A 24,766-nucleotide genomic window follows, 5' to 3' on the forward strand; every position below is an offset into this window, starting at 1 on the left:
CGAGTACCTTGAGCGCGAAAGAAGTGCAGGACGTGCCGTCAGCAACCGGATTCTTTCCGAAGAAGCCGTCAAAATTGCCAACAGCATGCAGTTTGGAAACTTCATAGCCTCCAGCCATTACATAAATCGCTGGAAACAGCGGTTCGGCGTTGCAATGCGCGGCGCTACGAACGAGAGCCAGAAGACACCCGAGGAACTCTCGGAAGCAGCAAGTGCCTTTCGGTCTTCCGCGAACTCGCTGCGACGGCGCAACGGCTACACCTTATATAACATGGCCAACATGGATCAGACGATGGTGCGAATAGACAACCCCGCCAACAGGACGAACAACGTGGTCGGCAAAAGCACCATACGGATTGTGAACACTGGATGTGCCCGGCGAGGCTTCACGGTTTGCCTAGCTGCTTACGCCACCGGCCACAAGCTCCCGGCCTTCATTATCTTCAAGGAGCAAAGCGGAAAAATTCCAGCCAGGGCCTTGCAAGCCTTCGCATACCAGGTGAGAATAATTTTATTTTTTTTTGATGGGGGCGAGGGGTCACATTGTCGCCTAGTTCGTTTTATCACAACGCTGACTTTTTTTCCCATTCGTAGCAAATGTTCGTCTCACCAAAACGAAAAACGGCTGGATGACATCGGAGAAAATGCAAGAATGGCTGTAGAGAGTCTGGGGCCCAAACGTCGATGACGTACGACGCTTACTAGTGTTGGACCAGGCGCCCATCCATAAGACACAAGCCGCCACAAATGCCTTCGAGGAGTACGACACCGACGTGCTTTACGTGCCTGCGGGGTGCACAAGCATCCTGCAGCCTGCTGACGTGTATTGGAATAAGCCGTTCAAGTCCACCTTGCAGTGTTTGTGGGAGCAGTATATGCGTGAGGAAGCGCGAACACCGAAAGGAAACTTGAAGAAGCTGTCGCGGCAACATGTGCTCGATTTTGTTGCCGAGGCGTGGGCCGCTGTACCTGAGGAGACAGTGGCACGGTCCTTCAAGGGATGCGGCATTAGTAACGTGCTCGATGACTCGGAGCACAGCGACCTACACAGCCGACTGGCCGATGTTGGAGCTGTGGTGCCAGACCACGACGGAGTTCAAGCGGAATGCTGTGACCTGTTTTTTGCAACTGACTCAGAGGAGTCTTTCGATGGTTTTGAAAGCGATTAAAAGCTACAACAAATCCTGGGTCTAAATAAAGTTCACTGTAATAAAATTTTACTCCATGCGCACTGCGTTTTTCTTTTTCTGCCGCGAAAATTTTGCCGCCATCTTGAATTTTGGTGCCGTTCCGAGATAGCGCCCCCCCCACTTCGCCGGCAATTTTGACTTCGTTGGGGGGGGGGGCGCTTGCTCGGAATTTTGCGGTATAGCCATAACAGCCTGGCCTTACATAAAAAAATGGCCCCCACCACGTCGCCTCTGTGCCGTGCGCTGAACAGCTTCGCTGGTCATCCACCTCACAGTGTGGAATATAATGGCTCCTCGGTTGTTTTTTTTTTTCTTTTTATTGCGACAGCAATTACATGGACACACTCGACGGGTTTTCGCCGCCCCGTTGGCGCCGCCGTCACTTTCCGTATAAAGTCAAAATTGATAACATCGCCCCGCGCACTGTATGTTCTACCCTCGAGTAAAAGCTCGCAAGCGATGGCGACGAACGCGGCTGAAGCGGAGATGAAACGAGCCGGCCGTCTCAGCTGCGCAGAGGGCGCATGCGATAACATCCCCCCGCGTGCTAGGCCAACACCACCTAGACTATTCACAAGGCCTGTTCATACCCCTCTCTCCAGACGGCATACGTCACGCTAGTTGTCCTACTGTCCAGTGGCCGAGGACGCGTCGCTCAGGTGTAGGTGTTGGTGGGCCCCGCGCACTTTTTTACCCCGAACTGCGGACAAGCCACGACAGGTTTGCCTTTCTTTGCTACCTGCTTCGCTGGTTAGACTGCGTTAGACTGCGTTAGCCTTGGTGCTGCATCGCACTGCTCTGAGTCTTCGTCTGTTGCCACGTGTCTTATTTTATTGGTGTTGCATTTGTGAGTATGTGATTACACCTCGATCAGTGCGACATGGGACGTTGTTGTGTTCCCGGATGCCGCGGCAATTATGACAGTGGTCCGAAAGTGTGTGTTTTCGCATTCCCCAAGGATGAAGCTCCAAAGAAGTCTTGGATAAAAGCCATTCCGCGAAAGGATTTCACACCAAGCATACACTCCAAGGTGAGAAACTGCTGAAATTTGCTCTTTTACCGGCTCTATCGCATTACTGGTGTTCTTTCTCTGTTACTGTTGAACGGAGCGAGTATCGTGTGCGGTGATGGTAGTTTTGTCGCGCTTCAGGTAGGGCAGTGCGGTAAAATAGAGCAGAAATACTCAGGGTCGTGTCAAAGTTCCCATTAGCCCGTTTCGTAAGAAAGTAATTAAGTCTGTGTTATGCTTGGCGCAGGTCTGCGAACTCCACTTCCTCGAGGCTGAGTTCATCAGAAAGCTGTCACATTTCGACGCAGCGTCGGGAAGGACTTTGCAGCAGCGTACTCGTTCTGAAGAGCAGGAACATAGATGTGGAAGCTAACACAATGAATGACAGCTTGTCAAGAGGAAGCTTAAAGCTTCCGCAGCCATGTACTGTGCACATGATGCTGGTGACAACGCTTGTTTTCGAAAAGCTCACCAAGGCAGAAAATGCAAAGGTGTTCCTTGCGTCGAACAACCACGAGGCATTGTCAGCTCCATTTCCACATCACTGCTAGGAGATGTTGAGCTAAGACTTGCGGAAAATGGCCATACCTCTGAGACTATCGTGCGGCATGTAGTGCATGTTGCAACAAATGCCGCTTTGAACAACTTTTGTAGACTTCGAAACGGCACCATCCAAAGTTGTAACTTGATTCATGGCTGCGCTAAAAACACGGACAACAGAAGAGACGTACACAGGATGTCTCGCCCGTCCTGTGTACGTCCCTTCTGTTGTCCGTGTTTTTAGCGCAGCTATGAATCAAGTTACAAGGAAGCACCAACTGGCCCAATGAAAGCATTGCTGCACCATCCAAGCACCCACAAAAAAATGCTGCTGACAGAAAAATCAAAACCTTGAACAAGGAATGAGGTAGGGGCGTTTTAGCCTTTCGTCCTAATAAACCACTTCTACAAATGCATTTCTGATTCTTGTTACAGTTTGATGCCTGTAAGGTGTAAAGGCAAGCGTAAACAAATGCAGACCGGCGCAGGAACAAAAAAAGAAACACCGGCTTTCAGTAAGTGCCCGTAGCAGATATAACGAGAACGAGTGGAGACGACGGACGGGGTGCGTGCAGGTGGGCAACTAGCGTGACGTCACGCTCTCCCTGGAGGGGCCTTGTCAATAGTCTAGGTGGTGTTGGCTAGGCCTGCCATCGATTGCTCGTCAAACAGAGAGGAAAGGCCCCGCCAGTCTATCGTAAGGAGCATGAAGGGAGGAAATGGGGAGGGGGGTGCGTCGCTCGAAGGGCGCAGTCGCTGGCACGCGCGCTATCTCGAGGCGTCAGGAGACTGCTCGTAAACTTACTGTGGTCTCAACGCTTACTTTGCGTTTAGAGATCTGGCAGCATGCAAACCGCTTCTGTCCCTGCAGCGGCCATCTTCCCTTAAACCATCATTTTGAGTTACGCGAGATCGGATCCAAGGCAGTTGGCTGCTAGCCTTACTTCGTATAATAGTAGTTTGTTGGTATCGCATTCATTGCTTCGCCCTTAAGCGAAACTTGACTTTTTTTTTTGACCATGTAACATGGCGTAGCCTCTTCACAGCGGGCCTTCCGACGCTAGGGCCGTCAGTGGGCCCGCTACTGACAGTTGCGCATATTAAAACCGAATTCGGCTGCTCCGACCAGGTGGCATGCTTTTATTAATGAGATGACATTTAAAAAGCGAGCAACACGAGCTCGAACGGGCAGGGCCTCCTCGGGGGTACTTCCCGCAACAGCGATTACAAACCCGGGTGTGCTGGTGGAAGGAATTACGAAAAAGCCCTTCTAGATAAAGATCCATGCACATAGGCGTGTGCACAGGGGGGCAGGGGGGGGGGGGCGGCCACCCCCCCTAGTCACCTAAGAGGGGGGGACGACAAAATCTGCCCCATACATTGACCCCCCTATCAACTAAGAGGGGGGTGCAAAATCTGCCCCTCGTACATTCTATGTAGGGGGGGACGCTGCGATGAACCTTCGCCCCCCCCCGATAGGGGCGGCACCAGGATTTCTTTACTGGGGGGGGGGCACCCACGACAAGTGAGTTCCTTCAGGGGGGCAAGGAGGCTGGGAACATATGCATTGTGTTTTGACTATGCTTGCGTTTGGGGGGGGGCGGAAATCTTGGGGCGCTCCAGCCCCCCCACACCCCCAGTGGCGCCGCCCCTGCCTTCTGAAGGGGACCCTGCGCACGCCTATGTCAATGCATAAAGTATATTTGAGGAAAAGTGTCAATGTGTTCCCAACGCTCACATGCTCTTCCATGGACGCGAAGCACGGAAAATTCGATATTGTTCCATATATCTATTCCTAGCGTTCCCATATTTTATTCCGCAATGTCCAGTAACAGAAGCGAGACAATTTAGCGGCACGCGTGTAGTCATTATTGAACATTGCTTTAAGTACGTGCCATGCGACACTTGAAACGAGCTACCAGCAGCGTTTTTAGAACAGACGATGTCCGCCGATGAATCGCCGCCGCACTTTCTTGCTACCATTGGCCTAGACGTCATGAGCCTCTGCAGAGGGCGCGTTTTGCCGTCGCGACGACTTGCACAACAGAAGCTGCACCGGCACCGTGCATGGCATCGTGGCTTACTCGGAACGCATGCGCGAGCGCTGTTTATTACGCGGAATATAATTCTGGTCATAGTTCTGGTCCGCGGTCGCGACTTTGACGGCCCCCAAGATCTAGCTACACATGTTTTGACGCGCCGGCAGTGCGAGTGCCAGCGATAGACGCCCCCCAACCAGAGACTCTGGCGCAGTTTGGCACAATTTTCGTCGATATGATCAGGATGGCGCAGTAAATCCAATTTGGCGCACTTTGGCGCAGTTGGCGCAGGAGTGGAATCACTGGAGCCGCGTACATTAGAACTCGGCAGTGTTATAAAATTTGCATGCGTAAAATCAGAACCTTTCGCTTGAAAATCGTACACAGTGCCTTTATCTAGCAAAAGCACCTCACCAAATGAGTTTCACCTCATTTTTTTTAAATCTTCAAAATCAAAAGCGCAAATTATGACACCAAAGAAAAAAAAAGGAAAACAACACGAGCATCGCTCTCCGTTTTGTGGTATCTAAATCTGCGCTTTTGATTTTTAAAGCTATGTTTATTTATTTAACAATACTGCCAATCTCTTCAGAGATTATAGCAGGGAAGGCACATGAAAAATAATAAATGTCCCTTAGCCTCGTGCATTAACACGAGGGAGCATATGTCGAGTCTGAAAAGTCGCCCCAGTACACGTGTAGCACTACATTGCAATCATGTTCGCCTTGTTTTGATAACACTATACTTTGGAGTACAGGCATCGGAACCGAACATCAAGAGGCCTATCACGTTGACAGGCTGAAAGAAAAGTGTGTTAGTCACCCATCGGTTGCCCTGCTTGAGAAGGAAATTTCGCTCTTGTCTGCTGTTCAATGCGCATGTGATAAGATGCGCGATGTGCGCAATTCAAATGAATTTTTGCGATCAGAGTGCGCAGTTCCGAGGGTTGTTAAGTGAACGTTTTTCAAAAAATAAACCAGCTGTTAGATTGCGCCCGTGTGTGCGTCTCTTCTGCGCAAATATTTCAAGATGAATATGTTCCAACTAGGCCGAATGGCAGTTTTGCTTCAGCTTATTTCTAGTTCCTCCGGCCCTCTTTCTTCGCGTCCTAACTTCGACTTTACTAACCCAGCGGTTCTGGTGCCATTTATCGCGGTCTGCGAGTGCAGGGCGCGTACGCTGAGCTGGTTACTAAAAATTGGACAGTGCCCAGTGGAGGTCTGCTTGTGTGCGGATGGTTGCCTCCATCGGCAGCACGTGCGAGAAGAATCAGCAAAATTCTGCGATCAGAGAGCCGAAGACAAGTTAGACACTTCAAGGATTGTCTAAGAGTGGCATGTTCGTCTGTGTCGGATGGACGTCTCAACGAGAAAGCCTTTTGCGACTGGTGTAGACAGGCAGACATTCTGACTGAGGCCCAATCGAATGATGTGCGTCGGAGCCTACCCAAGAAAAAGAAGGATCCGCCAAAGGGAAGCCTTCTACTACTAGGTGATGCCGTGGTGTAAGAACGACAACAAAAGGTCCTGAGGTTGGGGCCTAAGCTCTGCGTTGAGTCAAGACTCGACCTTGTTGACAGACTATCCCTTACAAGAGACACTGCCCGGTGTGTCCCTGAGAAAGAAAAGGACAGGTGTGTTGTGGAATGTGTCGACGTGGTGGCCAGAGCCTCGGTAAGCAACAAGCCCAGCCATAATGTTGGTCGAGCAGCTAGGTATTTGGTTGACAATGACTTGAGGGTAGTGCAAGCAGACAAAGAAGGGTTCTTGGTTGTTCTACCAGAGACTATGTACGTAGAAAAAGCCTCTGCAGCTATGCAAAAGTGCTTTATAGAATGTGAAGTGAGTGTGGAAAGCGTAAAAAAGAAGGCTGTCGAGCTACTGAAGAAATGCAACCTAGAAAAACTTGCTTCTCATGTTAGGAATTCGAAAGGAATGAAATTGACGGCGTTTTTCACAGTCAAAACCCATAAGCAAGAGGTCCCTTTTAGGCCTATTGTTTTAGAGAAAGGGGCGTGGCAGTGCCTAGCTGCTGGGTATCTGCAAAAAAATGTTGCAATCCTTGAAAGTGAATGATCCTTTTTTGTTGGCTAATTCTGAAGGCCTTACGAGGTTTCTGACATCAGATAGCAGAAGAAACAGCTGGGATACCAGCATACATGCTCAAGACTTATTTTCCTCGTTGCCGCACGTGCCTTTTATGCAATGTGTCCAAGAGTGCATAACGGAAAGAAATGATGAAGTGGTGTTTCGCAACACGTGCGGGATGCCTGTCGGGTCTTTTCCAGAGCTACTGCACTTTTATTTAGAGAACACTCACGTGGGATTCCAGGAAAAAACGTTCATCCAGGCAAAGGGAGTTTGCATCGGTTCGAAGGTAGCCCCGGTCCTCAGTGACATATTCATGGGCAGCGTAGATCGAGACTTGGCTATGTGCTTACAAGGTGTAGTCTACAAAATCTTCAGGTATGTGGATGACTACTTAATTTCGGGGTGCGATGTGCACAAGGAGGACTTCAGGAAAACGGTATTAAATGCATTTAATTCTGTAGCAAAGGGATTAGCATTTACATCTGAACGGTTGGAAAGAAACTACAGTTTTTAGATCTGAAGCTAGAGTTTCTGGCAGACCACGTGTGTTGGACCTTTTGCCTAGGGCTGGGAAACCGCTCATGAATTATGCTTCAAATCATTCAAGGCTGGTCAAGAATAGCATTGTCACAAATTGTTTTCGGTCTGCCTTGTTAAAATCTTGTCTTCACACTGCTCATAGTTCGTTTCAGAAACAGGTTGCTCGGCTCCTGGATGCAGGGTACCCGTTTTCCGTGATGCTGGCTGTAGGTATCAGGTTATTAAAGAAGTCTTCATTCTAAAAAGACAGGGCGTGCAAACACGGACACAAGAAAGAAGTCAGGACACCATAACGCCGACTAACAACTGAAGAGACGCACAACGGCTGAAAGGAAAGAAGGCACAAAAACTTATCTGCGCATGCCCATCCAACAGGCGAACCTATCAATCCGGCACGCGTGGCGGTCTACGTGGAAGATAACTGTTAAGGCATTCGCCTGTTGGCATTCGCCAACAGGTTCACCTGTTGGATGGGCATGTGCAGATAAGTTTTCGTGCCTTCTTTCCTTTCAGCCGTTGTGCATCTCTTCAGTTGTTAGTCGGCGTTTGTGGTGTCCTGACTTCTTTCTTGTGTCCGTGTTTGCACGCCCTGTATTTTTAGAATGAATACTTACCAACTAGCTCAGCTCTCTGTTATTCTAAGCTTTATTAAAGAAGCTAAAACAGGGAACGGGACCAGTTTTGGAAATGGGTGGGCAGACTGATTCTAGCTCTAAGGTGGTAACAATCCCTTATGTACACAGGCTATCACATAGGATCAAAAAGATGGCTGGAAGTTACGATGTAAAGGAGGTGTTCTCGGCAAAGGACAAAATCGGAGGAGTATGCAGGTTGGTTAATCAAAAACGTGACGGACTGAGCAGTGTACAAAAGGATTGTAGCATTAAACACAAGCTCCAGTTTGTTGAATGTGCAAATAATGTGGTGTATAGTATACCTCTGACGTGTGCACATGTATATGTGGGGCAGACTGGCAGATGCATTAACACGAGGTTAAGGGAGCATATGTCCAGTCTGAAAGGTCGCCCCAGTACACATTTAGCACTGCATTGCAATGAGTGCTCATGTTTGCCTTGTTCTGATAACACTACTTTGGAGTACAGGCATCAGAACCGAACATCAAAAGAAATAATGGAGGCCTATCACGTTGACAGGCTGAAAGAAAAGTGTGTTAGTCACCCATCGGTTGCCCTGCTTGAGAAGGAAATTTCGCTCTTGTCTGCTGTTCAATGATCATGTGATAAGATGCGCGCAATTCAAATGAATTTTTGTGATCAGAGTGTGCAGTTCCGAGGGTTGTTAAGTGAATGTTTTTAAAAAAATAAACCGGCTGTTAGATTGCGCCCGTGTGTGTGTCTCTTCTGCACAAATATTTCAAGATGAATATGCTCCAACTAGGCCGAATCGCAGTTTTGCTTCAGTTTACATAGCTTCTAATTGGCAAAACGAAGTACATTGTCTTCTAAGGGAGCCAGATATTTATCATTACAAGTTTCAGGAAATTGCATTGAGTCAATTTGGCCGAAATATGAAAAAACACTTTTGAAATTCATGACATAACAATCAGAAATTTCGTCGGGAAAGTTAAAGCGAAACTTTTAACATTTATTTACCCATCTATTAGTAAACCTATAGTAATGAAATTAATGACACTAGAGTTTTCAGAGTATAATTTATCAGCTTAAACTAATTTATTAGAGTATACTTGAAGAGTGCGAACGACAAAGACGAAACACGCGTAACAGGACTGGTGCTGTACCTGCAACTAGCATTTGTTTGAAACGAACATCGCATATGCCTTGCACATTATCATTCAAGAGACTGCACAGGTCAATTCTCAAAGCATGAAACTTGAAATCAAATCAACAGCGTGCCAATGCGCGTCAAAAAAAAAAGCCTCTTCATTTTCTTTTAAAAACAAAGATGCACAGGCAGCAGACACTCTTATCACCTGCTTTCTTTATCAAGTAAGTCTCAACAATTCTGCATTCTGTTTTTGCTGCCTTTCTTAAGAATAAACGAGTCACATTTTTTGCAGTGTTCTGCCAAATAGCTACCAAATCGTTTTTGTGCTGCCTGGCCCTATTGCTGAAGCACTGGCTAGTTTGTCCAATACAGATGCATCCACCACTTGGAGGCATTTGATACGCTACATTTGCAGTACACACAGTGTAAGTAGTCCAATGATTAGTCATTGCACACGTTTTTAGTCCTTTGAAGGTTACATGATAGTTTTCAAGGCGTTGAAAAAACTAAATTGATATTCTGTAGGTTAGCTACCTTCTTCAAATTATAAGATACTTTATGCAGGTATGGGATTGCATGCACTGGCCTTTTGTCAGGATCTTTGGTTGCGTGCTCCTTTCGCTGTTTTGACTTCTAAGCAATGTCTCGTGTACAGACGAGACAACAGACCCTGGGCTTGCTCTAATCTATTAACTTGCTTGGAAACCCTTAGCTCCATCTGGTGAACGCATGACTTACGCAAAGCACTGAGAAGACAAGTAGAAGCTATGCCTCTGGCACTCTTTGGCCAACAGTGGCCCTTGTGCCATAACGCCTCATCACAGAAGCCATGCCTCTTCCTTTTAGCTTGGAGTGGGCGCTGTTGAGGGGTCAAACACTTTTCTTTGACCTAGGGTTATAACACCAACCGGCATGATTAGTCGATGAAAAAATAACCTTAAGGTCCAGAAACTGGATGGAACTGTGACTAGACAGTTCAAATGTGAACCGGACACCTCGGAAAAGTTGGTGAACAATGTGAGACAGTCTGCAACTGCGTCGTCTAGACACTATAGTGTCGCTTTAAAGGTTAGACAATATAGGTGTAAGGTCAACTTATGTAAGCATTCCATGATTCGAGTAGTCTCCCAGAGGTGGTTGTCTTGTCATAACCCACTTCTTTCGATGGTGCCCTTGCTGAATTTTTGTTGAACTAGATATCGCGTGACATTTGTGTAATACTGAAACTTGTTTAGCCCCCTTTGATAGATATGTTGCTTTGCACTCTTCTTGTCCTCTATTTCATATCTTATTAGAATGTTATATTTGTAGTAGAGATGACATCTCTTAGCTTAGCATTGTGTTTGTATTTGTGGTGCTGCAGTCTTATGCTACTACCTGTACCACTTTTCTGCTTTGACAATAATTTCCATTTGGCCACTGTAGGTCTTTGAATAAATAAATGAAAAATGCAAAAACTAACATTATCAGTGTGTGGCATAAGCAAAAAAAAAAATTAAATGTTTTGGAAGCCGGGCCATGTGGTTTAATACTAAATATGTGTGTGCCATCTAAGGTCCGCAGTTGAGCATGTTGTACGTCAGGCTTTTACAAGCTTATTTCCTTTTATCAGTACGAAATTGAGCTTTTTCAATACTTGAATGAGAGAATTCTTGAGTTTTTTTTTAATTTGGAGGTCATCTGGATTAGCCACAATGTCACAAATCCCTTTAATGTCTGCGTGCAGAATTTACTGTCTAAAATGTTCCAAAGGTTTTTTGGGCCTAGTGTGAATATACAGGTGAAGCAATTTAATGGAGTGATGACCACACTCATATTTTGTCGAATGAGGAAGTATGTGAAGTCGAGAAATACTCTTTTCGAACCCTCCAATGCCTGAAGTTGTGACGTAGCAACAACCGAAACCTACCACCGAACGGTATTTACCGCTAATCTATGCCTGCGCGTGTGAAAATGAGTGCAATCTTGTGGTGTTCCGGACATGAAAGCCAAGTAACGTGAAGCTCAAAGAGCCAGAGAGCGAATGCAGTGATAGTGCGGGCAGGCCGAGACAGCAGGTTCCGAGGAGACCATCAGTGCCATTGGTCACTTAAAGGATGACATTAGGAAAGCAACTACCGCTGCCCCAACGCCATCTAGTATGCTCAGTCCACGCATGGGCACAGCATGCAGCCTCATCAAAATAACCTACATGTTTTAAGGCGATGGTGTTGAAGCACACTCTCGAGGGAAAACCCCGTGGTGCTACCAATTATTTCTGATTTAAAGAAATTTCTAGAGCAGCAAGAATTTCCATTTTGAAGTATTTTGTAGCAGCTGATTTTGCATCTTGGAGTAGCTAATTTTCCATCCAGTATATTGGAGAAGCAAGTTGCTTTTACATTCACACATCTGAATAATTATTACGAACTCTTGTGGTGAGCTACATAAATATTTTGATTTGTTGCAAATCTCATGAAAGAAAATGCTCCCCAGAGCACTCATTATGTCACTTGATTATCAGAAAATAAGGGCGTCATGCAATTGGACATTGTGGAATAACCTCTTCAGCTATTTCTTTACTCACTCTTTTTTTTTCTCAGTCGATTTATCAATTCTTTCGACTTGATTATTAGATATTGCCGCAACTACACCTCGTGCAGCACTTGAAACGAGCTACCGGCAAATAATAATAACAATAATATCTGGGGTTTAACGTCCCAAAACCATGATAATGCCACGTGATGTCTTTTGGTTTGACACGACGGGCGTGTGCTCGTATCATTTGTGCCTTCCGTCTTTACATGCGTCAAAGCAGGCGCCTAGCATGATCATGTGTGAATGATGTTAGCGCGTCCAATTCTGTTCCCTCGACTTGACGTGTTGACAACGGGCGTCAGGCTGAACAGTGTTGCTAAAAAACCGCGTGTGGCTCCGAGCCGCAAGTGTTCCGTTTTCTTGTGACCCGTCAAATCGGCAGCTGCGCCTGTCGATGTTACCGCCGCCGATTTAGGGAACCGGTTTCGCCCAATTAAAGTGGTTGCCCCAAGACTGCCTTCAAGTTCCTGCTCTATTAGTCACAACACTACGTGACATCTGGTGGAGGTGCTGATGTCCCATGCCTAGGACGCCTCCGGGAAGCAGAAGCAGCAGCCCCCATCGCACTCTTCCAGTTGACGGCGCCATTGCACAGCATTCATCGTTCAGCCGTCGCAAAGCCCCTGGGCGTCGCCCGTTGTGCTAGTCAAAAAGAAGGACGGAATGTTGAGATTCTACGTCGATTACCGTCGGCTGAACGGCGTTACAAAGAAGGATGTCTATCCGCTGCCACGAATCGACGACACCCTTGACTGTCTCTGCCATGCCAAATACTTCACGTCGATAGACCTCAAGAGTGGCTATGGGCAAGTCGAAATCGACGAAAGGGACAGAGAGAACACTGCTTTCATTACGCCGGATGGCCTCTATGAATTCAAAGTAATGCCGTTCGGACTTTGCACAGCACCAGCCACATTTCAGAGAGTTATGACACAGTCTTGGTTGGCCTGAAGTGGCAAACGTGCCTCGTCTACTTAGATGACGTTGTTGTTTCGCAGCACACTTAAGCAGGCTGAGGACCGCGCTGACGGCAATCGAATCTTCCAGATTGACAGTGAAGCCTGAGAAGTGTCGGTTGGCTTACGAAGAATTGCTGTTCCTCGGCCACGTCGTCAGCAAGGATGGTGTGAGCCCTGATCCACAGAAAACTTCAGCCATCGCCGGATTTCCGCAGCCTAAAGACAAGAAAGCAGTCCGCAGGTTTTTGGGACTATGCGCCTATTACAGACGATTTGTCCCTAATTTCTCGAAAATGGCTGAGCCACTGACACGTCTAACGAAATCAGACGTTGAATTCACGTGGGGAACTCCACAAGTTGACACATTCGCCAAACTTCAACGCCGCCTTCAGTCACCGCCAGTACTCACGCATTCCGACGAAAACACTGAAACAGAGATCCACACAGATGCAAGCAACGTTGGCCTCAGCGCGGTACTCGTCCAAAGAAAAGGTCCTCTTGAAAACGTTATCGCCTACGCTAGCCGGTCGCTCACCAAAGCAAAGTACAATTATTCGACAACAAAGGAGTGTCTTGCGAGTGTCTGGGCAACCGCCAAATTCCGCCCCTACCTATACGGACATCCTTTCAAGGTGGCCACAGATCATCACGTGCTCTGCTGGCTTGCAAACCTGAAAGAACCATCAGGACGCCTAGTGCGTTGGAGCTTGCAGCTTCAGGAATTCAATGTCAAGATCATTCACAAATCTGGACGCAAGCACTCCGACGCCGATTGTCTCTCACGCGCTCCCCTCGACTTTGTCCCACAGGACGCAGATAACGACGCCTTTCTTGGAGCGATCAGTGACAATCGTTTTGCCGAACAACAGCAATGCAACCCCGACAATCATGACCTCATTCAGTACTTGGAAGGCAAGGCAACATCCGTTCCGAAAGCGTCTTCATTTGCCTACACAACAACGTTCTGGTGAAAAAGAACTTTTCTCCAAATAGGGCCAATTTCCTACTTGTCGTGCCGCCGCAACTTCGCCCAGAAATACTACAACTTCGCCCAGGGCACGGCAGGACCGCCAAAATGCATCCGCCTAATCCGTTCACCTTCTTTACGCAGTTTTTGGTCGTTCTGCTACTACAATCAACGGGTTACAACGAGCCAGCATCCGATACACATAGCAGCATTACGCAGATACTCGTCGAAGGCAAATTCCACGTGTCATCCAAGCCAGTGATACAGAATGGCGTCAGCAGCGCTGCGCGCTTCGTGACAGCAACAGCCAATACTGAAGCTGGATACAATGGCTCCCTGGTGGCAAGGTTGACATCGTGGCATATAAAAGGCCCATACGAAGGCCACTCGCACGAAGGGCACGGCAGGACCGCCAAAATGCCTCCGCCTAATCCGTTCACCTTCTTTATGCAAGTGTTTTCGGTCAAATAACGTGTTTTTGGTTGTGCTGCCGTGCCCAAGGCTGCTTGTTGAGCTGTTGTGTGAATATGTTGATGTTGCTTTTAACAAAACATTACTGATATGTGGTGACATTGAATCAAACCCCGGTCCCGATATCGCTACTGTTTCGAAGCAACTCCCCGATTGATGATGACCTGAAGGAAATCAAGCAAGAACGTTTACCCGCAATTGAATCAAAGTTGGAATTGCTTACAGGCATTAGATGGTAAAATAGAGGTTTGTGTTAGTGACTTGGCTAGATTGCAGAAAACTATATGTACCCTCGAACTTAAGATAGACGATTTGGAAAATCGTTCCAGAAGGTCAAACATCATCATTTATGGTGTAGCTGAAAATGAAAAAGAAAGTGACGACTCCCTTGAAGAAGTTGTAAATGAAACAATCGTGAAAAACATCCTGAAAATGGAGCCAATTACTTGCGAAAGAATTCATAGACTGGGGAAACCTGCGGCCAAACAAACACGACCGATAATCTTGAAACTTGCCGACTTTCGAGACAAAACTAGGGTGTTTAAAAACTGCCACAGGTTGAAAGGGACCAAATATTTCATAAGTGAAGATTTTTCAGCACGTATTCGGGACATAAGAAGGAACCTTTGGAACTATGGTAGAACAAAAAAGCAGGCTGGAGAGAGCGTTTCTTTAACTTATCACAAACTAAGAATAAATGGAGAGTTGTATTGCTGGGATGAGTGTCAAGAGAGTGTGGTAGCTTTAAAGGGACAGTTGGGCATCCCGAGTTCGAAAAATAACCAGCAAGGCGAAGCGAAGTCTCTACGCCCTCGACGAGCCATGAAATAAACTTCATAAATATAAATGCACGCAGTATAGTTAATAAAGTAGATTCCCTAGAGTCGGTCTTAATTAGCCTTGAACCAGATTTCGCTGCTATGACAGAAACATGGCTAACACATGATATCATGGACGTTGAATTGACCCCGCCAAATTATTCAGCAGTGCGAAAAGACAGACACGTGGCGGGGGTGTTGCAATATTTATAAAAAAGGGTATCTCTTTTTCAAGACTTCCTGATGTAGAAAATGTTGAAGCTATCTACTGCAAACTAATGTTGGCCCAACACCCGGTCACGGTAGGTTGTGTTTACCGCTGCCCCACATCTGATTGTAGCGTCACCCGTTCACTATATGACTATCTACAACGTCATGTGTCATGTGGCCGGCTAATCTTAGTGGGCGATTTCAACCTACCCGATATTGATTGGAAAGCCATGCACTTTCCATCGGCATCATCGGAAATAATCAGCGATATGATGCTGCATTTTAACCTAAATCAGCCCACGCGAACTAAGGAATCCGCATCAAATATTCTTGATCTGACATTTCTCAGTCATCATTTTCCACTTGAAAACATAAATTTACAAATTTTGGAAGGTATATCAGATCACGAAATAACATATATTGCACCATCCACTCACAAACCCATGTCCCTTGCGTTGAAAAATGTAGCGCATTTTACGATTTTTCGAACGCTGATGACGTTAGTATTATCGATTACCTCAGCTTTGAATTCGTTGCATTTGAAGAACTTTCTACAAACAGTTCCATAGATGTAGACGCGTTGTGGAAAAAATACACAGAGGTCGTGTTTTTCAGTCTTCAAAATTATGTACCCGTGAAGTCAAGAAAAGCAAAGAAAACAAATCCGTGGATAACACGCAAAATAATCCACGCTAAACGAAAAGCAAAGAGGTTACGTAAAACCCTCAAGCTAAAGCCAACGTACGTGCACGCCCTTAACACATCCATAAAAGATATGAAATCAAAAATCAAGGCAGCTAAGGATAACTATTTTTCTAAGACTCTTCCTAACTTCTTGAAAAGTGCACCACAGAAGTTTTGGAATTACCTGAACCCAAAACACCATGACAGCCCCGCCACTGACAGTGATGATAACAGAAACGCTGCAAATTCTTTTAACAGTTATTTTCAGTCAGTATTCAACACCGACAATGGAAAACAACCAAATGTAGTCTCATATGACCGAACGCCGGCCAAGCCACTCGAAATCGCAGATTCAGGTCTGTTAAACCTCTTGTTGAACATAGACACAAAGCGATTGGACCTGATAACATACCAAATATGTTTCTTAAGAGATATGCGGAGTGGAATGGTAAATACCTGTGTCACATTTCCAACAAATCATGAAAGACGTGCTCACTTCCTGCCGAGTGGAAAATTGCTAAAATCATTCCTATTCACAAATGTGGTAGCACATCACAGGTATCTAATTTCAGGCCCATTTCCTTAACCTCGATCGTGTGCAAGCTGCTCGAACACGCAGTACTTAAACATATAAACACGTACCTTGAACAGGAATCTATTCTTTCGCCCTATCAACATGGCTTCCGTCGCGGTCTCAACAGTCACACAGCTATTAGAACTAATGTATGACATATCACAAAGTCTAGATTATAGGAAACAAACAGACTTAATTTTATTGGACTACTCAAAGGCTTTTGATTGCGTACCACACAAGAAACTAATCAGGAAGCTTCAGTGCACAATAGGTGAAGGCCCTAGTGTTAATTGGATAGAGAACTATCTGAGTGACCACTACAATTCATGCATATTCATAACCAAAATTCCACTTTAGCATCTGTTACGTCGGGAGTGCCCCAGGGCAGTGTACTGGGTCCTGTATGATTTCTGCTGTACATTAATGATTTGCCTTCCAAATTGAATGTTAACATCCGGCTATTCGCTGATGATTGTATCTTGTACCGTGAAATTAATTCCGCTGATGATCACTATGCACTGAATAATGCACTCGAGTCTGTATTTTCTTGGTGTAAGGAATGGCAAATGACTCTGAATGCTAAGAAATCCGTAACGCTTACTGTAGCTAGAAAGAAAGCAATATCTGATTTCACGTACACTATTAATGACACACCTCTTACTCGCGTATTTGAACATAAATATTTAGGAGTCACTCTAACGCACGATCTTCGATGGGAAACCCATGTCAACAATAAAACCTCAAATGCACTAAAGCGGCTTTTCTTTTTGAGAAGGCGCCTTCATCTGGCACCCCCAAATACAAAGCTGCTGGCATACAAGATGCTTGTCAGACCAGTGTTAGAGTACGCCAATATTGCTTGGTTTCCATACACAAAGGAACTAATCGCAAGAATCGAAGGGGTGCAGAGGAAGGCCGTAAGGTTCATTTATAATAAATATAGGCAAACGGATTCTCCTACAGAATTATTACACAAGGCTGGTCTGTCAACACTACGAAGTCGGACAAAAATAGCAAGACTAAAGCTTTTGTTTCAGTTAATTCACGGAGACATAAACATCGACGCGTCAAAACTAATCTCTTTCAGTCGTTCTAGGTTAACACGTTGCCGGCACTCTCAAACACTTAATGAATACACTTTTCATTCAAACTGCTTTAAATATTCATATTTCCCGCAAACCATAAGAGATTGGAACCAACTTAGTCCTTCTGTTACCAACACTTCATCTTTGAATGTGTTCTTAGATATGGTAGAAGCAAAGGTACACGATGAACAGTTTTTGTGAACTCTGTTGTTCTTTTTCTTTTCTTTTGTCCTCTAGTATTTCGTATCCAGGCTCTGTATATCGATAACGTGATTGCATCAGTGTACACCTTGTCATTATCGTTCTTGTAATTCGTAGTATTGCAGCGATTTGTACCCTCACCTCGTTCATTACTACTACTGATTGTCATGTATTGATTACCTATTGTTTTGCATGCTAGAAATGATTGGTTCGTGTTTCTTTTCTGTTTCATACGTATGCCCTCCCTGCAATAATCTCCTTGTGAGATCGGCACAGCATTGTTAAATAAATAATAAATAAATACTGCATGCTTGTCATGACGAACCAGCGTCGGGTCACCTAGGATTCAGCCGCACACTGGCAAGAATCCAGAAGAAATACTAATGGCCCAATTGGACATCCGACACAGCGCTATACGTGAAGACCAGTAGAGACTGCCAAAGACGCAAGAGGCCCCCGGTAAAACCTGCTGGACACCTAAAAGCGATCAAGCCACCATCAAGGCCTTTCTAACAAATTGAAATGGACCTTCTGGGACCATTCCCGACGTCCGCAGATAGAAACAAATGGATCGTCGTCGCAACCGATTATTTGACTCGTTTCGCCAAAACAAAAGCGCTATCTAAGGGCAGTGCCACAGAAGTCGCAAAGTTTTTCATTGAAAACATCGTCCTGCGACACGGTGCGCCCGAGGTGCTCATAACTGACAGAGGCACAGCGTTCACAGCTGACCTGACTTAAGCAATCCTGCACTATAGCCACACAAGCCACCGCAGGATGACGGCATACCACCCTCAGACTAACGGCCTTACTGAGCGGTTAAACAAAACTATTGCCGACATGCTATCAATGTATGTAGACATCGAGCATAAGTCATGGGACGCCTTATTACCTCACGTGACATTCGCCTACAAGACCGCAGTACAGGAAACTACCCAGATGACGCCGTTCAAACTACTATACGGAAGAGAACCCACGATGACGCTCGACGCCATGCTTCCAAACGTCATTGACGAGGAAAACTTGGACGTCTCTCTCTACCCACAGCGGGCAGAAGAGGCTCGACAATTAGCCCGTCTGCGTATTAAAGCACAGCAGAAAGCCGACGCCCGACACTACAATCTTCGCTGACGCGACCAGCAGTATCAACCTGGTGACCGCGTCTGGGTGTGGACGCCTATTCGAAAGCTCGGGCTCAGTGAAAAACTTGCGCCGCTATTTCGGACTATATAAGGTTGTGCAACGCTTAGGTCCTTCAGGTCCTGTGGATTATGAAGTTGTGCCCGATAACCTTAGCTCATCCCAACAACGTCGCCCACGCCCTGAAGTGGTCCACGTCAGTCTGAAACCATACCACGCACGCTAGTACTAACACACTAATCCACAACTTCTTGTATTTACGATTGTGTTACTTTTTGCATTCTTTTTTTTTCTTGCAGTCATATACTAGTTTGGTTTAAACATTGGGGCAATGCCACGTGATGTCTTTTGGTTTGACACGACGGGCGTGTGCTCGTATCATTTGTGCCTTCTGTCTTTACATGCGTCAAAGCAGGCGCTTAGTATGATCATGTGTGACTGATGTTATCGCGTCCAATTCTGTTCTCTCAACGGGTTGATAAGGGGCGTCAGGCTGAACAGTGCCGCTAAAAAACCGTGTGCGATGCCGAGCCCCGAGTGTTCTGTTTTCTTGTGACCCATCGAATCGGCAGCTGCGCCTGTCAATGTTATCACCGCCGATTTAGGGAACCGGTTTCGCCCAATTAAAGTGGTTGCCCCAAGACTGCCTTCAAGTTCCTGCTCTATTAGCCACAACACTAGGTGACAATATGATTTTGAGGCACGCCGTGGTGGAGGGCTCAGGAAATTTCGACCACCTGGGGTTCTTTAACGGCCATTCTCGCCTCCATCGAAAATGCAGCTGCCGCGGGCGGGATTCTATCCCGCGACCTTTGGGGAGCTGCCAGCAAAGCAACGAATGATCCCAACCGATGAATGGAAGCCATCACCAATTGGTCTAGAAGTTTCTGTGGAGAGCACGTTTTGCCATCGAGCAGACTTGCCCAACACAAGCCGCGGCGACACCGTGCATGGCATCGTGGCGAATATCGGGACTAATGCGCGAGCCCCGCTTCGTCTGCGGAATAATCCTTGGTCTGTGATTGCAATTTTGGTGGCCCCAGTGTAACAGCCTCGAAAACCAGCCTTTATCTCTAGCAGCTCGGCATAAATACTTCACCAAACAACATTACATGACATGTTTAACTATGCACTATGTATCGCGTGCATCAATCATTCTTACAAGGTTCATGTTCCTTTGAGCAGCACAAACACATTTCGCCAGCCATTCATTCCTCAAAGGTCACTTGAGTTTTGGGAAGGTGGTTCACCTTCCCAAAAACATTGTATCTACTATAGTGATAGTTCTGTTTCGTGATACCTTCAGCAACACTGCTAGCTAGAATGCACCTTATTTACCCGCGCATCCCGCATGTCTTGTTACTTTTGCATATTTGTACTTGTTGCACATCTAACATTGATTTAATACCTTGTAATATCTTCTTTGATTTTTTACTCACTGCATCATATTTCCCCGAGGGTGCAATATGTGAAAAGAACGATCATGCCGCACTTTACGGCGATACCGTCACCACGGGGCATCCAATGTGGCGCAGGAGTCCGGAAAGAAATCCCCGTTTCTTTTGTAAACTTCAGGAATTCATTTACTTCATTTACTTCAGCCAATGGTTTCGTTAATTCGAGTTGACGAAAACACCGAGCCCTTATTTCCTCGTTCGACTGGGAAATTGGTAAAATCGGGTTTCGCCAGACTGAGTTATAATTGTATTCTGCTTCTGTGACACAAACTGCACAGGGTGCCGTTACCTATGACAGCTTTAAAACGAAGTTTTTTTTTTTTACTTGCATGCCCAGCCACGCACACAAGCCGTGGATGTAGAGTGTAGAAATAATAGTCAGTAAGGCTGTCTGTGTCCTCATGCAGCTACTTCGGGAAAGGCGCCACTACAGCGTCGGCATTGCTCACACCAAGCGACTGGCACGTATTTGCAAGGTGACATGCACATCTCTTAATTGAAATGCAGCCTTACCGAGTCGTACAGCCGGCTCGTCGGCTTCTGCTTGATCAGGCTGCGGCCCAGGGAGCCTCCGTGTTTCTTCTTCGACATTCCAAGCGCCTGTCACCCACTCTAAACAACTCGCAACACGTGCACACCAGAGAGAACGGAAAGAAACCGTACCTTTGACTAGAGTGACCTAGAATAGGGGGAGTGTCCAAAGCGCCGGCTCCCGCGTGGGCCTTTTGCCGTGAACTCCCGCGCCACGCCGCTGCTGCGCCGGACCCGTGGGCTTTCCGCGTTCGGGAAGCGCGCGGAAAGCGAGGGGCGTCTGCTACGCGCTGTAGTTTTTTGCGCCGCGTTTCCACACAGGACACTTGAAGTCTACTTAACTTTTATAATGCGGTGCGAAATGGAGCTTATCCATCTTTAAGCGTTGTGTTAGTGCTGGGGCAACAACAAAATCCAAAAAAATCGTGTGTCAAGCGGCATCAGCGTGGCCTAGTTCCGGTCACAGAGTTCGAGAACGTTGGTGCGTGGGTAAAAACGCGCAAAACGGGCACGCACAAGCAAAGAACGGAAAAAAAAACCTTATTCGCACGAGTAATCGGGCAATAGCATCACGCATGCTCGAATTAATAGTAATAAAAGTAAATTGCACGCGCAGTCAGCTGAAATACTTGCGCGCAGCGACCGCTTCACACTACTAGCTTTTTACTCGTAGTCGCCACTGGTTTTCTAGCCACATGCACACCGCTTTATTCGACAATTCATTAGCCTCCACTAGCTCTTTATTATGGACGGAGCACACCAGGAAGACGCAAGGGAAACAAAAAAAAGAAATAAAAAGAGTAGATACGGCCATACGACCGCAATGCTGTTGGCTTATTTTCGCTTCTGAGGTAGCGTACAACAAGGCTCACCGTGCGCAAACATTTGAAAGAAAAGCAATGCCAGGTAAACTAACCATATTCCACAAGTTTTTGCATAAAAGGCGTAATATAGAAAATGCTTTACAAATATCCAGATATCATGAAACAAAGTTACAAATGCCCCCATTCTTGCTGTACAAGCTGCCTGAACGAAAATACAGTAAGAAATTGACAAACAGAAGTGTAATATCTCAATCACTTCAGAAAATTGTTCAAATGCAGAGATCCCTTATGTACCTAGCCTGAAAAAAATGCAACATGTGCCTCTTTTGTCCCACAGACGCGCGCAATCAGCTGCTCTGAACTGACAATCACGTTTGTTTTCGGGCGATCGCTCGTAACATGAAGTGAGGCGTACACATTGTTGCACTGTTATCTATTCATTTACTTTGACTTGTCTTGTTTTTTTTTTTTTAAGGTAGAGCCTTAGATGCCTGTCAAACACAAAAATTGACCGTCGGCGTCCCACGTAGCCAACACGAGCGATGCACAAAATGATCACGCGATGACGTCAACAGAACTCGTGACGTCACTATGACGTCATTCAACGTGACGCCATATGATGGCGCCATCACATGACATGGTCGCTTTGCATTGCCTCCGTGATCGGGGGCTGATCACGGAGGCAATGTAAAAGCAAGTGAGGTGCAGAAAGCTTGCAATGCCTTCGATCCTGTCGGCAGTCCGAAACCACGTTATGTGCAGAAAGCTTTCGGAGATGGGCGAGGGAGGATCAATGCATCGACTGACGAAAAAGGTGGCTTTCGTTTTCGAGTCATCTCAGGCGAATGCAAAAGAGACCATGTTTTTTTTTCATGTAATTTTTTCGCATACATTTTACCTATGCGGTTAGTTCTTCAAAATGTATGGATAAGTCTAACATGTTTATATCGATATTGGTGACCACCACGTTTTTTATAACCTTACGGAAACAAATCGTCAGACCACACATCGTCAGAATTATTTGTGGCTACAGAAAGCGGGTTTGCGCGCCACACACCACAATATTATTGTTAGTCGTTACGCAAATGGCAAGCATGTCAAGTTAGTGATGCCATGACCTATCGGTCGTGTTGGGCATACATACATTCTGCCCCTCCGTGCCAATTCCGTGTATACCACGTGAACGAGACGCGAGTAATTTTTTACTTTTGGTAGCGCGGCCACGCCGACTGACACATTCTTCGCATGAAATGCGTTGAAACAGCAGAGCTCCGGAGGCAGCCTTGTAAAACATTTCGAATGCACGAAATAAAAGATAGGATATGAAGGGTGCAAACGCGTTAGCATGCATGAGCCAGTTACTACGTGCATTATGTGCTACGTTCTCCTGGTTATCTCCAGTTTATTCTCTCCTGCAGCAAGTTTACGTTCGTCATTCCACACGAAAGTAACTTAAGCGCCTTTTCTCACGATGAAGTGCGCGCAGGATGCGTTCCTCAAACAGCCGCGGAAGTGTGGACCAATGCGGTGACAAACCAGCTGAAAGGATATATACAAAATCTCCGTTTCACGACACACAAAGTAACAAACGCGTTATCTGTGTGATGAGTCGCTGCAGTATTATGTTGCAGTGACGCAGTATTAAATATTGCGCAAATTTCCGCAATTTTAGCTAATAGCGGCCAAAATATCACGCGCGTAGCAGACGCTCGCCGCTTTGACGCAGCCTTCGCCGCGGAGAAAGCCCACGGGTCCGGCACGGCAGCGCCGCGGCGCGGGAGTTCACCGCAAAAGGCCCTCGCTCCTCCCATGTATTCGCGCGGCGCTTTGGACACTCCATAGAGTTTCCTACAATACTTACTAGAGGGAACTCTGGCGCTAGTGTCTATGGGAGCTGCAATGCATCGCGCTTCAGCCAGCATGGGAATCATGGGTAGTACACGGATTTGTCTAAACTTCGTTCTTTCGGCTCCGTTTGGCTCCGCGTCGCCTGTATTCGCTTTGTCGCAAAACGAAGTTCAGCAAAAATCAGCAGTTTCACTTCACCACTTTAACTTCTTTAGGCTCACCGATTCAAATCTGGTCACGAAGTTCACAACGATCCATTCTTTTATCCGAAAGAAAACCAAAACATAGCAATAAACAAAGCCAGAAGTGCGTTCGAAGCCCACAAGCACGAAGACTAGGCAAATCCGTGTACTACCCATCATTCCCATGGTGGCTGAACGATCGCAGCGCCAGAGTTCCCTCTAGGTCATTTTAGGAAACTCTATGGGACACTCCCCCTATTCTAGGTCACTCTACTTTGACTACTTTGGCTAGAGTGACCTAGAATAGGAGGAGTGTCGCGTGCGAATACATGGGAGGAGCGAGGGCCTTTTGCGGTGAACTCCCGCGCGCGGCGCTGCCGTGCCGGACCCTGTGGGGGCATCGACCCCCACAGTGGTAGGCGCGAAGGGGGAAACAGGTTTGGAAAAGACAGGTGCAAGGGACACAGGACCCACCTTCCGCGAAGTAGTCTTGGGAACGGGAGGGGACAAAACAACAGCAGTAGCACGCGCTAGTAACAGGTGCAGTGGCCAGGTGCGGGAGAGTCCACCAGAAAAGTCGGATCACGTGATAATCGCCGGGGACTCGAACTTAGCTACATGCGCAGAAGCAGTCAAGGAAAGGGTGAGAGGCGACAAACGAGTTTTAATAGGAAAGTTCCCGGGCCATAGGCTGGGATCAGTGATGAGACAAGCTAACGCAAAACTCGCAGCTAAGTCTAATGGACGTAACCTCGTGATAATCGCGGGAGGTCTAAACGACGTCTTGAGTGACGAATCAGCCGAACTAGCGACCACATTGGCGAAAGGGGTCGATGACATGCGCGCCATTTCCCCTCAGGTGCAGATAGTGGTATGCACAATACCGGAGGTACCGGTGCGTGACGGCAACCTGCAAAGAGCGGTTGTCGACGCAAACAAAGAGATATGGCAGATGAGTAGAGAGAAAGGCATCGAGGTAGTGGAAATAAACAGAGAGGTGCACAGGTGGGGTGGTTTTCGAAGAGACGGAATACACTTCGATAGGAGGCTTGGCCATGAGGTGGGTTGGCGTCTTGCAGGACGC

General features: G+C 46.7%; 1 protein-coding gene across 1 annotated transcript in view; it reads right to left on the bottom strand.

Annotated features, from left to right (window-relative positions):
* Positions 1–20,970, bottom strand: part of LOC125758182 (large subunit GTPase 1 homolog) — a gene marked incomplete in the record, with an annotated part of 595,829 nt that extends 574,859 nt beyond the window's left edge. Inside the window, 1 exon segment of the mRNA XM_049415032.1 lies at positions 20,811–20,970. Within this exon segment, the coding sequence (XP_049270989.1) occupies positions 20,811–20,888 (78 nt within the window).
* Between the last annotated feature and the right edge of the window lie 3,796 nt (positions 20,971–24,766).

The sequence above is a fragment of the Rhipicephalus sanguineus genome, chromosome 4 (assembly GCF_013339695.2).
Source record: "Rhipicephalus sanguineus isolate Rsan-2018 chromosome 4, BIME_Rsan_1.4, whole genome shotgun sequence".
Taxonomy (NCBI): domain Eukaryota; kingdom Metazoa; phylum Arthropoda; class Arachnida; order Ixodida; family Ixodidae; genus Rhipicephalus; species Rhipicephalus sanguineus.